The 16,716-nt window shown below is 39.8% G+C and overlaps 2 protein-coding genes across 2 annotated transcripts in view; one reads left to right on the top strand and one right to left on the bottom strand.

Annotated features, from left to right (window-relative positions):
- fig4 (FIG4 phosphoinositide 5-phosphatase) overlaps positions 1-4,320 on the bottom strand; it is a 46,783-nt gene extending 42,463 nt beyond the window's left edge. Inside the window, exons 1-3 of the mRNA XM_022737928.1 lie at positions 4,154-4,320; positions 3,884-3,995; positions 1,977-2,075 (exon numbers count right to left, since the gene is read on the bottom strand). Coding sequence (XP_022593649.1) covers positions 1,977-2,075; positions 3,884-3,946 — 162 coding nt within the window. The 5' untranslated portion in view covers positions 3,947-3,995; positions 4,154-4,320. The remainder of the gene's footprint in view (positions 1-1,976; positions 2,076-3,883; positions 3,996-4,153) is intronic.
- Positions 4,321-4,698: 378 nt separating this feature from the next.
- ak9 (adenylate kinase 9) lies at positions 4,699-16,646 on the top strand. Its single transcript, XM_022765561.1, has 36 exons — positions 4,699-4,753; positions 4,908-5,005; positions 5,277-5,340; positions 5,421-5,473; positions 5,597-5,693; positions 5,900-6,012; positions 6,138-6,290; positions 6,564-6,686; positions 7,154-7,228; positions 7,466-7,567; positions 7,729-7,868; positions 7,963-8,285; positions 8,414-8,532; positions 8,737-8,884; positions 8,999-9,095; positions 9,197-9,261; positions 9,363-9,422; positions 9,535-9,729; positions 10,324-10,457; positions 10,639-10,842; positions 10,928-11,206; positions 11,349-11,470; positions 11,755-11,974; positions 12,081-12,176; positions 12,259-12,468; positions 12,640-12,858; positions 13,045-13,261; positions 13,357-13,558; positions 13,697-13,843; positions 13,962-14,179; positions 14,458-14,654; positions 14,878-15,047; positions 15,511-15,609; positions 15,743-15,845; positions 15,993-16,107; positions 16,389-16,646. Exons 1-36 carry the CDS (start codon positions 4,726-4,728, stop codon positions 16,595-16,597), a joined length of 5,214 nt encoding a protein of 1,737 aa, XP_022621282.1. The 5' UTR covers positions 4,699-4,725; the 3' UTR covers positions 16,598-16,646.
- Positions 16,647-16,716: the final 70 nt, after the last annotated feature.

The raw sequence follows: 16,716 nt of genomic DNA, 5'->3' as shown, positions 1-16,716 counted from the left end.
AATGAAACCCGATTGGAGGTGTGTTTCAGAGCTACTTTGACTGATAAAAAAAACACTTAACACACACTGCTGATGTGAACCAGGCCTCGCAAAAAAAGAAAAAAAAAAAACTTTTGATCAAGAATTGTTGATTTGCATAAAGTTGAAAGGGTTACAAAGACTCAAAGAGTTTAAAACACTGATCAGTCCACAGTCAGACAAACTGTCTATAAATGGAGACGATTTAGTTCTGTGGCTACTCTCCCTAGAAGTTGGCGCCCAGCTGAGATTACTCCAAAAGCACAACAGAGAAGGATCAGTGAGGTAACGAAGAACCTCAGCGTAACAGCTTAAGGCTTAAAGGAATCATTGGAGCTGGCTAACATCTCTGTTCATGAGTCTACCATACACAAATCATGGTACATGGTTGCATGGAGCATGGTGTCGCGCCATGGACACCACGGAGGAAGCCACTGCTCTCCAGAAAAAACATCACTGCGCCCCTGCAGTTTGCCAAAGAGCAGCTTGACATTCCACAACACTACTGGGAAAATATTTTATGGACTGATGGAACTAAGGTTGACTTGTTTGGGAAGAACATGCAGCACCATGTATGGCGTAAAAAGGCCACTGCATACCAACGTGAAAACATCATCCCAAAGGTGAAGTAGGGTGGAGGGGTTTTGCTGCCTCTGAATCTGGACAGCTCAACATCACTAAGGATAAAATCAATTCCCAAGTTTATCAAGGTGTCTTACAGGATAATGTCAGGGTGGCTGTCCACCTGCTCAAGCTCAGTAGGAGTTGGGTGATGCAGCAGGACAATGACCAAAAACATCAAAGTAAATCTACAACAGCATGACTTCAAATAAAGAAAATCCACTTTTTGGAGTGGCCCAGTCCTAAACCAGACCTTAATCCAGAAGAGATGCTGTGGAATGACAGGAAGAGACCTGTTCACACCAGACATCCTAACAATATGTCTGAGCTGAAGCAGTTCTATAAAGAAGAATGGTTCAAAATTCCTCCTGAACATTGTGCAGATGTGACCACCAGCTACTGGATGAGCTTATTAGAGGTTATTACTGCCAAAGGAGGTTCCACCAGATATTAAATTCAAAGGTTCAGTTACTTTTTCCACCAGCACTGTGAATGTTTAATGGTTGTGTTCGAAATGGACAAAAAAGAGAATTGTTTATGCGATATTAGCTTAAGAACACTGTGGTGATCTACATTTGTGACATAGCGAAAGATTAGATCACATTAATGCAGAAAACCAGGTCATTCCAAAGGGTTCAAATACTCTCACCACTGTATAATACATTTTACCTCTTCTACACTACGTATTTGTGTGTGCATTTCCTGTTTATTTGTAAAATTATATGCTTTCCACTGTAAAATACATCAATCTAGGAGGTGCCCACTATCCAATTATTTAGGTTCTTCAACTCACTGTATAATCTTTATTCATCTCAGTATCATAAAGAGGTTCTATGGAGCTCTTTATTTCATTATATGTGTGTCAGCTTTCCTCACATACAGTATGAACTGAGAGAAAGTGAAAGATGAGGCTGTTTCCTGCTTTAAACCTGCTCACCTCCATCTCTTCACCACATTCTCAAGCATCCACACTGTTTATAAAATACTACACTATGCCAATCAAATAAACACGGTTTCCCGAGGTCAGCGCAATATCTGCAGGAATGAGAGCGTGGGGTAATGGATATTTAGTCATGGATGCTTCATAATAACAAACACATCATCAGCATAATCACCCGCAACACGAACAAACAAATCAACTCCCAGCTCATAGATCCTAGTAATGAGCAATGGAGAAGAAAAGGAGGCGCACTCAGCACTCATCAGCTAAGCTGTCATCCACAATACACTTGGGACAAGCTGAGTGATTGTACAATTTTCCCCCAGGCGTACTGTACTGTATTACATAAGCATATACATTTGCACTGTACCAACTCTGGTGGAAATTCAGAGCTTACCTTATCATCAATTATGACCAGGTCCTTGGGTTCTGTGCGGTCAATCTTCAGGACTCGATGTTTGGTTTGTGCCTGATTGCTCCCCACCAAAAAATACCTCTGGAAAGAAGAAAAAATCATGATTGCACTGTGGGTTATAAGTCATTTGGTGCAGATTATCACCAGTGCCTTTGCAATGTATCCTACATAGTTGGTTCTGGTAATAAGTGCATACTGCAGACAACCAATTTATGATTGTGTAATATTTTGTGCATATAGGTTTTCAACGCAAGAAGCTTTCTTATGGATGATATTCAGTTCAGACTTGTCTCTACCAACCAATTTCGAGAGAACACAATAGAATACACATTTCCAAATTCCAATAGACATGGACAGTCTCTGTTATTACAAGTATGGTATAGTGGATGTGGACTCTCTGTGGACACAACACAAGGAAGCTTCATAGAGTCCCATTGTTATAGTCTTAGTTTCTTCAGGCTTTTTTCTTACAACATTTTCTCTCCACAATAAGCTTCAAAGGTAGAAATGAATGCATCAGAAACCTGTGAAATGATACAAGAACTTCAATCCAGATATGTATCATATAAACTCCATGACTTTGAATGGAAGTGGAATTAGAGTAGCTACAGTCCAGAGTACATTTGGGCACAGCACATATTTGATCACAAAGCTCCATTCTAATATGCCCCTTGTTAAAATCAGTGTCTTCCCTGTATGTCTCTTTTTTTCATGTCATTATTTCTCTCATACTGGGCTGCAAGATGGCGAAAGAACGTTAAATTGGAACACCATGTATCAGTACAGTCCGCAACCATTAAAGTCATCTCTTCATGTTCCACACTTCCCAGTATCCTATGGAGCTCTATTTGTCCACAATAGTTAGACCACTGTTATCCAAGTGGGCTGAAAGGGGTTCAATAAGAAATTGTGATAACTCAACTGTGAAAAATGTTTTCCTGCTTTATTTTCTAAATGTTTGTGACTAGTGATGATGGACAGTAATCACACTTTCATTTTAACACCCGTGTACGTTTGGTTGTTGACAACATTTTTTAAAATGCATTGGAAAAACAAAGCAACACACTATTAGTAAAGTAGGAAGGAGGGATGCATAATAAATTGCCTTTCAAGTGCACATATTCATACTCAATGTGTAGAAACCTAATCCACCCTAGCGTAATATGTACAAATAATTTTGTCTGGTGAAAAGTAATTATTCTGACTGTCTAGACAACTGTATTCCCTGTAATTTACTTAAAATGGTTCATGGTAAATCAAAGTAGACTGGGCTATACTTGGAGCAGCAAGTCATCACAAACACTCTTTTGCTGCCATCTAGTGTTTGCTGACGGGCATGTGCAATTCCACAGGAGTTCTCCATCCTTTTCCACCCTCATGTTTACATACATTAACTTTTTTTAATGTCTGACAAGAACCTGTGAATTATATCAGATTGAAAACCCAGAATGTCTGGGATAATTTGTTCTGAATGTCCTGAGTAAATACTTGTGCCACAGTGTCTTTATAAGGCACTCCCATTAGAGCTGAGTAGTTCCTAGCTCCATTTTGCATTTCCAAAATGCAAATACGGGGAACTGTATGAAAATCAAGCAGGTTGCTGCTGATAGGCAGCAGGCATACTGAATCATCTATTCTTTGTCTCAAAGAAGTGTAAAAAATAAACTATATTGCTATAATCAGTACATTGCTCTATGTACTAATACTTACTGGTACGTATCAGGGCAACCAAAATGCAATCCGGAATAAGTGTTAAATGAGTTGCACTGTAATTAATTTGTTGCCTACTTGTACCCTACAAAGTGGAACTCAAACAGAGACTGAACAGACGTTTTTTGAATCATGATGAGACAGTCACAATGACAGCGAAAAGATTATGTCAAACGTACAGCTCTGGTTTCATACAGAACCATCCTCTGGATCCCACTGATGATAGCCGCTGACTGAGGCATCTTTATGTCTGTTTTCTCCAGTCACAATCCAGAAGAGACAACACAAGAGCTGCGGAGTGAATGTAAACACAATATGTAAGTCCATTACACTACATCATAAAACACCACAAGTGTTGCACATACCGTAATCAACGTTGATACTTATAGCTACGGTATGTGCATCTTTTTATTTTTGTCCCTCAGCATTTCCTAGCTAACGTTACTCACCAATAATTTAGCTAGCTAGCTGTGTTAGCCACAAATCGTCTCCAGTGATGATAGTATGCATCTTCCCTGGCAGTCAAAACAACAACTTTGCACGTTTTCAATGAATTAAATATGTCTGTAAGCCGCCAAAGTATTTTCGGCTAGCACTCAGGAGCATGCAACATTAATTTGTTTTAGTCAGGTGACTCATGTATGACTTGTGTTATCTCACGTCAGCTGATACGGTGCTTCGCAGAGCCAAAAAGTTCGAAAAACCGAAAATGCGATTAAAAAATAGAGGGTCCTCCTCCTTGACTTTTTGTCTATTCATACATAGATAACAACTATACGCGTTAATTATTGTGTACAACTAGGAATACACACACACCTCTTAACGCGGCAAACTTAAAGTAGAAAGCTTTAACTAGCTACAATATGGAAAGCCTCCCCTCCCTCACTTTTGTTTGTTAGTTGCTATGGTAATCGTGCTTGGTGACTGTTGACCCTGGATAACAAGGGGTTATATAAAGCTTGGTAGATTAATGTAGTAAATACTTGTTAACAAGCGATGATAAAAGTTTAAACTGGTAAAAATGGATGACGGAATGCCCCAAAGTAACGGTAAATAAACTTCTACTGAAATATAACAGCAGTTACTGTACCTAAATACCTTTTTTATCGGCACTTGAACCTTAGGTCGTAAAATAAGTTACAACTGACAGTTTGTTTTTAGTGTCTGACTTTTAATTCTACCTCTCTACTGATATTTAATAAGCTCATATGGACCGTTTAGTGGACAACCTAATAGAAGATGAAGCTGAGAGAGAGAACCTTTTTGCCAAACCCATCTGCTTCATCATAGTTGGAAGACCGGTAATTTACCTTTTTTCACCCTTTTAATTTAATATTATACTGGAGATTTAGAAACAAATGAAGTCATGTTTTGGCGATAAGAACGTATGAACATTGCTGGATGCAGTGTAAGTCTGAGTATCCACTCCTCAACCACATCCTGGAGTTTGCTGTCACCAGTCCTCAAAATTGAACCAAGACACACCCGAACACCGGAAATGTTTTTTCTAACACCTTTCATGTCATGTGACTTAATGACTCAATTTCAATTGTGTGGCATTTTATGTGACAGGGTGTTGGCAAATCCACCTTGGCCAAAAAAATTGCACAGTCTTGGAAGTGTATCTTGATTGATGGTAAGGAATTTCCTTTTCATACCAACATAATGTCTATGCACATCATGTGATATTTCCTATCTGCTTTTACAAAATTTCAGATACAGATCTGCTCAACACACACATAAAAAATAAAACAAAGCAAGGCATAGAGGTGAGTGATATCCTATTCTGTATCATGGTACAGGACGGTTAATTGTTCCTCTTGTGCGTCATATGTTTTCATGTATTCTTCATAGCCATTAATGCCTCTAATTTGCATGTCTGACAATTTTAGCTCCTAAATATCTTATCTGAGGGGAAAAGTATACCAGAGGACAATGTGCTGGAGCTGATTCTTGCCAGGCTTAACTCACCAGATGTGGACCACTATGGTAAATCATGTACTCAGGATGTATTTAATCAGGCATGCAAATAAACCTCTGGCTTTCCAAATTGTTTGTAGTTTGTAGAATGTGGTTAACTTAAAAAAAAAAAATTGATGTGTACTATGACCACCAACAGCAAGATGTCCTTCAAAACAGCAGTATTGGAGCTCTGCCACTGCTTGTATTTGATTAATCTATGTGTTGTAATACAGGATATGTGCTGAGCTGCCTGCCATTCATGTCGGAAGAGTGTCTGAAGATTCATGAGCAGATTGAACTGATCAAAAACCTCAAGCTAACACCTGATTTCATCATTAATATCAAGGTTAACATCATATCATATTTATAGCTATATTTACAGCTCAAGTTAGCAATATCTGTTTTTTTGAATGAAATGTGTCAGTGTGTCATTGGTTTAATTATGAACGTAGCACCCTCATCTTCCACTAGTGTGCAGACAAGGACCTGGCCCAGAGGCTGTCAGGTTTGAAACAGTATCCAGAGACAGGGCAGCTGTACAACAGGGAACAGTGGAGGCGTGATGAGGTGTACATCAACACGAAAGAGAACAAGGATGAGGAAGTGGAGGATGAAGAGGAGAAGGTATGGTTCAAGGGAAAACACCTCATGCCACTGTGTTTAACCTTTCCTGTCTTTAGAGTAATTTGGTTGTGATTGTATTCCAGTAATGCATATATAAATATTCTTAATTTCCCATTCTGTTGTATTATTTGGAAACATTTGGGTTTTGCACATTTTAGAGGACTCTTTTTCATTCTAATCAAGCTTATCACACCTATAAACTTTAAACCTTAAACAAGACAGCTGCCAAGCCATGATTTTCTATCATACTTGTAGGATTTGTTTTGTCTGTAGGCTGTTGAAGAGGAACTCCAAAAGGATATTATTGATCAAATGGTGTGGATACCAGAGAATCTGGCCAGAAATGCTTTTATCAGAATCAACATGTACAAGGATACCATGCTCAGACCACTGGAGGTGAGTTACCTGGGACTGCACAACCTCTGAGTGGCTCACAAATGAATTAAGAAGTTAAATAAACTACTCATCAGTCATCAGTGCTGTCAGAGATATTGACTCAAAAGTCAGTATTATTTTTCAAATGCCAAATCAGAGTGATGATATGTATCATCCCTCTATGTTTGGTGAAAATGGAGCCAGTGTCTCTGAGATATTAAAAAGAATTTACTATCCAGCATAGAGATGTAAAACCATTTCCTGTTTTTTCATAATCCGAACTGTGGCATCATCTGAGATATTACCACTGATGCAAAGATGCTTAATACTGCTTAATCCAAAGGTCTTTTGTTACAAACCAAGTTTACTGTAATGTTCTGTTATAATAATAATAAAATCAGATCAGGGTTTAAATGAATTGCCCTACTGACAAAAATATATTTTTTAAAACTCACACTAAAACTTTTAGTTAATTTTTTTTTTTTCAGGACTACATGACAGACCACAACCCCATCTACTTGTTGGAGCTGGATGGAAACAACACACCTGAACAGCTACACTTGGTAAAAACACTAAGGATGAATTAACTGTCTTTGGCAAACACATGCTACAATATCACAAACTATATAATAAGTAACAAAATTTTGCATATCATATTCTGTTGAATTGATTTTGTCACCATAATAAGTTTTTAATTAGTAGCCAATATTAGTCTGGTTCTGGCTTAAATGGGTGAAGCATGTGTGTGAGCATAAATGTGCATGTATTCACTGGATTGATGTGAATTGTTTTGTCTGTAGTCTGTAATGTCCCGTCTTGGATCCATGGCAATAAAGCGTGTCTCCATTCCCATACTCCTCCGCCAGGCTGATGACGAAGAATTGCCAGAAGATGTTGACACGGTCTGACATTAATGATCATATTTTTTATTTTTCATCAAAACACAGTCAGTTATGTAAATGCTTTGAAACCACCAGTATTTCAAACAACTTTGAACAATAAACACGCATGTGATTCTCATTTAACTAGAAGTAGTTCAATCCTGAGTTCATCTCTTTTCCAGGAGGACCTGCTGAGAATTATGTCGTCTTCCAGGGAAGTGGCCCCTGGCTTTAGGTGGAGAAGGAGCCGCTGGGGCCGAACCTGTCCTGTTGCTCTGAAGGAGGGCAAGATCATTCCTGGCAAGCCTGAATATTCTGTAGGGTGGGTGCTTTTTATAGGCTGTGGCCTTGTGAAGAAAGTTTACAGTGAGACTGTGCAATACTGTCAGCCAACTCTCATGTCAACCCCAATATAGCTTCCAGGACAAACTGTACATCCTCTCATCTCAAGAGGCCTGCCAGAAGTTTGTCAAAAACCCCAGGCGGTATTTACTTCCTCCAATGCCCAGGCCCCCTTGTAGGGTTTCCATCATTGGGCCCCCTCAAGCAGGAAAGAGCACCCTATGTAAGCTTCTAGCCCAGCACTACAACACATCAGTGCTTGACATGGAGGAACTGGTGCAGCCAGTTCTGGCCAAGGTTGAACAGGAGAGGCTTGACAAAATCAAAGAGGAGACTACACAGGTCGCTATAGAGAAAATCAAGATGAAGATGGAGCAGGATAGTGGACAGAGTTCAGGCAAGGATCTTTTACAGTCTTTATTTTTATACTGTCATAGAGTGGTCTAATGATGCTAGATTGTTACAAGCTGGGCATTTAGTATTAAATGTCAGAGTTTTTGTGCTAATGTCTTCTATTGTTCTCAGTGACAGAGGATCATCCAGAGGTGAAGGTCATGGTGCTTAGTGCACTGGAGGAAGCCAAAAAACTAAGCACATCTCCCCTTGGCCTGTATGCTGAGGCACTGGCCAACTGTATAAAAGAGGTATGTCAAACATCTAAACATGGCAGCTGCATTAACACAAACTTTTTATTCTTAAAATTTTTTATGTAGACATTAAGATCCAGGATAGCCAGGATTTGAGACTATTGTTAGAATGTTTTAATTTATTGAATTTATTTTTTAGAAACCATTGACAATATTAAACATAAATGTTGCCATTTGATGTTAATAAGGTTGATGTTACAGATGGAAGAGGCAGACACAGGTGCAGAGGTCAGTACTGGCTGGGTGCTTGACAACTTTCCCATGAACTTCTCCCAAATGGATGCCTTACAGCAAGGTGAAATCCTGCCAGACATCCTCTTTTGTCTCAAAGACAGTGGTGGAAATCAAGGTAGGAGACACAGAGACAAAGCATCACAAACAAGTTGCTGTTTTATTTAAATATATAGACTTGTGTCATTGTTCATGCATCACCGCACTTCAAAGTGTTGTTCAATGTGAACAGTTTTGAAGAGATTGTATGAGATGAACAAGGAGAGCGTGGACAAAGCTATAAGGAGGAGGTTGCAGGACGAACAGTCTGAGAAGGAGAAACAGGTCCCGTAAGTGCAGATAAAATGATGCGGTGACATTTTGCAGTTTGTTATATCAGAGCAGGATTGTTCACGCATCAGTTCTTTTTCTGCTTCATTTCTCTCATTAGAAACCAAAAGGAGCAAGAATCAGAGGTGCTTTCAAATCTAGAGACAGTAGATGAGGAAACTGATGGTATGTATTATCTGTCTATGAAGCAGCTTAAATGCCCATACCCTCCATGAGCCTGTAAAGTGAAATCAGCATTATTTTTGTTGTATTCTTTTTCTATGCAGAAAATCCTAAGCAATCTGAAACCACCAGGCCTATATGTCCTGACATAATCAAAAAGGAAGGTGAGACATTTTTATTAAATGAAATTTAATAAACACAAATTCTGACTCATCTCTCAGTATTTACAAACTTCTATTCTCACTCTCTCTCTCCTTCTCCCTCTGTTTGCTCAAGCTGTGATACTACCTGGTCATTGGGAGTTGGGTTATCCAGATGGCCCAGAGATGAATGACTATAAACTGCAACTGCAACAGTTTGTGTCTGAATGGGAACAAATGCAGTCAGCTCTAAATGTTACCTGCTCAGTACTGGAGATTGATGGCAAAAGCCCTGAGGATTTGCTTCAAGAGATGGTCTTTCAGATGGAGAGTGAGTGTAACCTCAATCGCGGTCTTTCATTTTTGTTACATTACACACCTCATGTCTTTCAGTTTATGAAAATATACAGTGAATAAATGTATACATTTAAAAAAAAAAAAATTGTATTGAAAAGGGAAGAATACTAGTTTCCAAGACTGTTGGTATGCAGCATTATTTTTGATAGGCCTTTTAAGTGAGAGGGGAATAGAAAGACGAGGAGAATGCAAAGGCAGAGAGTGGAGTTGATGCCTTGGTGATAATTACAATTTTTCTTATGTTACTCTCTTGGGGAAGCAAATAGTCAATATCAGTTAGAGATTAGGTTTTAAGGTTTTGTAGAGTGAACTTATTTTGGAGATTTTAGATTGTTAGTCCTACAATTTTCTTTGTGTCCATTTGTTTTTTTTTTATTCTTTTAGTCCTTTGTCATAAATCAGCCTTGTTCTGGGAGTACTAGACCATTTTGTCTCTGTTTCATGTCTGTGTGATAGTTTTAGTGGGATAGAGAGAGCTTAGGTAGATCCTTGGTTCGACAGAAAAACAGAATGTCCCTACCATCACCTCTTTGATGATGTGCCAACTATGCTGCTGTGTCCGCTACAGAGCCCTTCAAGTATGTGCCCTGGGAGCTGTCAGCGGTGGATCTGGACGAGGAGGCAGAGGATTTGGAGGCCCTAGCAGAGCTTGAGAGAGCCGAGGAAGGCAGCAGTGACAATGATGCAGCAGAGGAGGATGAAGTCAGTAAACTGAGAGTTCTTTTCATTTTAAAGCCCCAATAAGTGACTTTATCTGAATTTATATGCTACGGGTTTATAAGTGAAGGGACTGAAGATACAGGGCTGTTTTACTGCTTTGTTGACAGATGTTTATAATATAAACAAACCTTAAACGGGATCTCCTCCCTCTCAATGAAACCAGGGGGACACAACAGCCAAGAGATTATTAGGTGATACTCATCATTTCTGCCCTGTGGCCTTAAAAAATCAAAACGTCCTGTTGCCCTGTACGGAGGAAATTGCAGCCAAGTACCGCGAGAAGACCTTCTACTTCTCCAGCCCAGAAGCAAGAGACGCCTTCCTTCAAAACGCTGCACAATTTGTTGCAAAGACTGAGCCTCTCAAGGTAAAAGCTGACATGAGACAAGAAAGAAAATAGTAAAATAAACAAAAAAAAAATCCTCACAATATCTTATCTTCTTCTATCTAAGCCTCCTGCCCTGCGGGTCTTTTTGCTTGGCCCCCGTGGGTCAGGCAAGACCTCTAATGGTGAGTGGCTCGCCCAGCAGCTCGGTCTCTTCCATATTCAGTTCAGGGAGCAGCTCCAAATGCTCATCATGGCCAAGACAAAGAAGCGAGTGCCTCATACTGATGAGGAAGAGTCTCAAGAGGAGTCTCCTGAGGACTTGGAGGCCCTGATACAAGAAGCCAGGGGGGAGGGCGAAGAGGAGGAGATGGAAGATACCTCTGCCAATATGAATGACATGGAGGTCAGCCTCAATAAACTGTATCTCTAGCAAGATTTCCAATATTATGATGCCTCAGATCACTTTCTCGTTAGAACCAAGAGTTGATGAATTATGATATCTTCTGAGTCTGGATTATTGTGTATTTGCTTTTGTGTGTCTGCAGCAGGAAGTGGTACTGACTGATGAGGAAATGGCCATCAAAGCCTACCTCTCTGATGGAGAACCTCTGACTCCACAGATTCTGGACATGGTTATTGCACCATACTGGAAACAAGAACCATACATGTAGCTGTACACACGCACAAAACCACATTTGCTGTCTTAATGAGTTAGATGAGAAGATTGGTACCACCCTCATATCTATGTGCTAAATATGAAGCTATTAGGTTTATGCTAAGTTACCTTAACTTATACATATACATTACATGTATTCATTATATATGCATTTTCTGTATATTTATGTGCATTGTTTTTACGTAGTTATGGTGTGTGTTTGTGTTTTTTTTTTTTGTGAATACCTGACAGCACAAGCTATTTGCTGACCTTAAAATTCTATCTCTTTCTTGCAGGTCCACAGGTTTTATTTTGGAGGGCTTCCCCCATCATCCTGATGAGGTGCAGTACATGTTTCAGCAACAGCTTTTCCCTGACATTGTGGTAATCATATCGGTAGATGTCAGAGATGTTCAGAAACGTCTGTTGCCGACATACCTGGAGAAGTGGCGTGAGCGCCGCAACCACCGTGAAGCACAGCTGAACCTACTTCGCGATCTGCATAAGAAAAACAGGGTAAGCAAGTTGGTAATAGTATTTTTCGGCCAACTTTATTATGAAGCATTAATTGTACTGTCTTGTGTAAATATGTAACACAATTACTTTGATGTCATTGGTACAGGAGGAGAACATTGTCAAGAGAAGGGCTGAGCTCATGGCAGAGAAAGGTGCTACGGCAGCCAAAACAAAGGTAAGCGATCTCATCATAACCACAACAGTGATTCCCTCTCCTTCACTAATTAACCGCTCCATCTACTCTTTATCCCCTAATCGAGTAGTTTAGGTATCACGAGGCTGAGGAGGAGGACGATGAGGAGGAAGAAGAGGAGGAAAAAACTGCAGACAACATAGAGGATGAGATAGAGGCCATGCTGGAGGAGGAGTTTCCCTCAGAAGAGGATAACGAAGACAAAGAGAACGAGGAGACTGAGGAAGCTGCTGCTGAGAGGCTGGAAGTGGAGATAGAAGAGCGTTTTGTGACAGATGAAAACAACCTTGTTACTATAACGGTACAAAGACAACCACACAAACCCATGATGGCACTTAACTAGCCAAACAACGATATGGTTACCACACCCTTACCATTTCTGCTATTATTTCATGTTAAGGACAAACTACACTGTAAAGAAGTTGTACTTTACTTACCCTCATATATTGTGCTTTGTGTTTTCTATAATCAGGAGCTGTTGAGTGAGCAAAACATACCCAGTGTCTCAATCAGTGCATCTCGCAAGCTTCAAATCGTCCGGCAGCAGCTGCTCCAGAAAATGCAGCCTCTGCTGACTAACAGGGAGTCACTCTTCCAAAAATGTCAACCCATCTCATACAGCCTGGCACAGAAGCTGCTGCTCTCCACTTACAAGTTACACAGCGCCTTTGGCTGCTGGGATCCCATCAAGGTATTTATAATCCAAGAATGGCCCCGTCACCAGTGGGATCAGTCCGTGATTTTTGTCATGAATAAAAGTTCCAGAAGTTATTTCAGATATAAGTACACCTAGTTTCTCAGCAGAAGTCTCAAATTTCCTTTACATAGTGTAATGTATTGTAACATGTTGTTTATCCACACACAACCCCCTCTACAGCAATACAAGGAGAGAGACTTAATCCAGCCCCTGCAGTGGCCTCTCAATACCACATATCCCCTGATCTTCCATCAGTATATCTACTTCTTTGCGTCTAAGGAGAACCGCAACACATTTATGGTCAACCCCTTAAAGTACCTTAGGCAGTCCAAGCCCACCCCATCCCTCCCTGTTAAGATGGCAGTCCTTGGACCACCCAAATCTGGTAAAACGGCTGGTAAGACTCACAGCAGTTGCAAAGTTTCCACTTTCTCATTTGCATATCCCTTTCTTTTTTTTTCTTAATTTTTGGTCTTCTCTCCATCTCTCCAGTGGCAAAGATGTTTGCTCAAAAATATGGCTTGGTACAGCTGTCCATTGGCAGTGTTATGCGTATGGTGCTCAACACTCAGGAGCACACTGATCTGGCTGTCCAGATGAAAAAGCACCTCTTCCAGGGCCTTGTTGTACCCGATGAACTGGCCATTCAGTGTCTGGAGGTGGCGCTCATGAGCTCGGTCTGCAGCACTCAAGGGTAAGACAGGTTCCATTCTTATGTTTATTAAAACTCAAGGCCTGAAAAGGTCCTAACTTTTACCTTAGTAACATCACTGCCATGTGCCATGTTATGACTGTCATGAAACCTGCATAGACTTGAGGATGTTTTTTCCAGGTACGTGTTGGATGGCTTTCCGATGACACTTAAGCAGGCAGAGCTTATGAGTTCTCGGAGCATCATCCCCATGATAGTAGCTGAGCTTGAGCTGGACACAGTGGAGGTCCTGAAGAGAGGCCTTGAGGACAAGATAAAGTCCAACAAGTGAGACAACACTTACACACAACAAAAGGAATAATAAATACACAGAAATCGTGTGTATTTTCAAAATCACAAGCCTTCAAAGTGAATGTAATAAAAATGTCTCTTCCTCTCATTATAGGCCTCACCTGATGCATGACAGCTCTGAGATCCTCCACATTCGTAACTCCTGTTACAAGCAGGAGGTGGAGCTGGTGAAGAAACACTTCCAGCAACAATATCAGAACTGGATTCTGCTTGATGGCTTGAAGAGCAAATGGTGGATCTGGAACAGTATTATAAAAGAAGTCAGTATCAGCATGAGATACATCCACAGTTACCTGGATAGGGTACGCAGCGGTAAGTATTAGAAACTCAACCAGGTATCAGCTCAGCAGAGCTTTTTATACCTGAAGTAAGATAACAAATAAATATATAGCATAGCAGTTTGCAATAAATAACTTATAAATGCAGCTGTGGCAATTAAATGAACAAAATAAAACTTAAAAAGTTTTTTAAAAAGAGATAAATTAATTTAAAAAGTCAAACAAAAAGTGAGTAAATAATAAACTTAAATCTAGATCACTCTCATGATGACAAACAATAGATCCTCTTCCACATGCATTTTAATTTTGCAGGTCAAGCAGCCTGCATCAACAGGCTGTGCATCACACCCAAGGAGCTGCACCATCGGCTTGGAGAGTTTGGCCATTACTGCCCAGTCTGCCTGGCTCTACATCACCACCTGGGAGACTGCTCAGAAATTTCAGTTTTGATTCATGCAGCTGAGCACAGGGGACAATATTACAAGATGTGTGGCGAAAACCATTTAAAGGTCAGTGTAGTGGAGCTTTAGGACACTTTACAACACACAGATATCAAATGTTCGAAGGTGGAAAGTTGTTGTCTGCTTTTAAGATATTTTAAATTCTGTGTGTGATTCCTGTCATTACTCAAGGGATTTCATTATGTCTATATCATGCTCTGCGATTATAAAGGATAACATTTATGTTAACTGTGACTGAATCTGAATGAATGTATTGCTTTCTCAACCACAGAAGTTCCTGTCCACTCCAGATCAATTTGTGACTCCTGGCTGCCCAAACACTCTCCCAGAGCCCCACCTGCTCCCAAGAAAGCTAACTGAGATTCAGGTCAAGAACAGGTTCCCACAGCAAGTTGAGATGAAGGGCTTTTGTCCCGTTACTTACCTGGATGGAAAACAAAGGTACAGTATTCACCCGTATAAAGTCTAACTCTAACCATATCTCACATATGTCTAAATACAAAAAAATGTGTACACCACTAGATTCATTATTTTGGCAATTGTTTCTCCTCAAGTTCCAGCTCCACATAAATAGTTAATTGTGAAATATGGATAATAAGCCACGGTTTCTTATGTCTTTTCTTAGACACGTCTAGGACCCAAAATAAAACAACAAATTTATAAGGGGTCCCTGGTCCAAGACTGAAGATTCTACATAAACTGCATTTTGCAAGCACATAATGTAAACCTAATGTGAATAATAATGACACAAAATAGTTAAAATCATACATTCAGAAAACACTACATGCCAACACAAACAAAACATGTTAAGAAAACTTAATTAGTGTCAGATCTCTTCTTACTGCCCTCAACTCTTTACTATATTTGTTAGTTTTCTATTCATGGAAGGCTACTTTGTTCCCAGGTATGAAGCCCTGGTTCGAGGAAAAATGGAATATGCTGTGGAATACAGAGAACGGATCTACATTTTTGAGACAAAGCAGAAACAGGACAAGTTTTTGAGGTTTGGTGCTATCTCTGCATATGCGAATCTCCACTCTACTGCTACTAAAATAATGAAGATAGTCAACATTAATTTGCTTCGCTGAACTTTGGTCTATTCAGTAAAACTTCATGTTCACACATTATTTATCAAGGACTCCTGAAACCTACTGGGACCAGAGGCTGCCCAGTAAAGTTCCTCCTCTTTGTGAGCCTGTAGCCCTCACCTCCCTCCCAACGTTGGGTTACTTGGAGCAGGTCAAACACACTCAAACACACCTAAAAAAAATGCTGTATTAGTCCCATCGGCATAGATTTTATAATATCAACATTTGATATAAGTGCATTTCTGAAGTGTTTCCCTGAGGTATCTGCTCTGCTTTGAGTGAAGTCTGTATTTTTTAGGGTGTGGCAGTAGCAGTCATCAAGGCCATGACAGCTGTTGGGTGTCTCAAACCAAAGCATCCCTTCCTCTGTATACAAAGATCAGCACTCCTATATGTGGCCTTCTATCTGAAAGGTAAACAAAATTCAAGAAAATTAAACATATGTGTACTGCTGAATTTGAATTAGAAGGATGTTAGGTGCTCTTTTCTTAGATATGTGTTTGTGTTTTGTTTTTTGCAAGACCTTTCTTCAAAATGAATAGTTTTAATAAAAAAACATTTTTCTGTTGCAAGTAATTCTTTACTTTTGCTTCAGTAACTTTTAAAATCCAGATCTTTCAATTGTGATACTGCATTTTTCCACATGTATCGTTTCTTTTATTTGTGTAATAAGTGAAAGCTCACATTTTTACAGCTTTCAACCACAAGAGCACAGACTACACTCGCCAGAAGTACAAAAAAAAGCTGGCCTTGTTTGAAGAGAACTGTGCGCTCATTCCCTACCTGAGCTCAACAATGAGAGGGAACTACAGGCCCCCCAGTGAACGTCCCATTGACTTTGAGTTCAAACTTAACAGGTTCCTGGCCTTGGAAGACTTGCCAAGAGCCAACTGTGTGCTGTAACTGTGCCTGTTTTGCACTTTTGACAATCACAGTATGTATGCTTTGATGACCTGTGTGACAAAAAAGTAATTTGAAATATATTTTAAATGTAACCTCTTTTAAGAGTTTATTTTATTGAG

This window comes from Seriola dumerili, unplaced genomic scaffold (assembly GCF_002260705.1).
Source record: "Seriola dumerili isolate Sdu_G_001 unplaced genomic scaffold, Sdu_1.0 BDQW01000025.1, whole genome shotgun sequence".
NCBI classification, from domain to species: Eukaryota; Metazoa; Chordata; class Actinopteri; order Carangiformes; family Carangidae; genus Seriola; species Seriola dumerili.
This window is presented reverse-complemented; position numbering and strand designations above follow the sequence as displayed.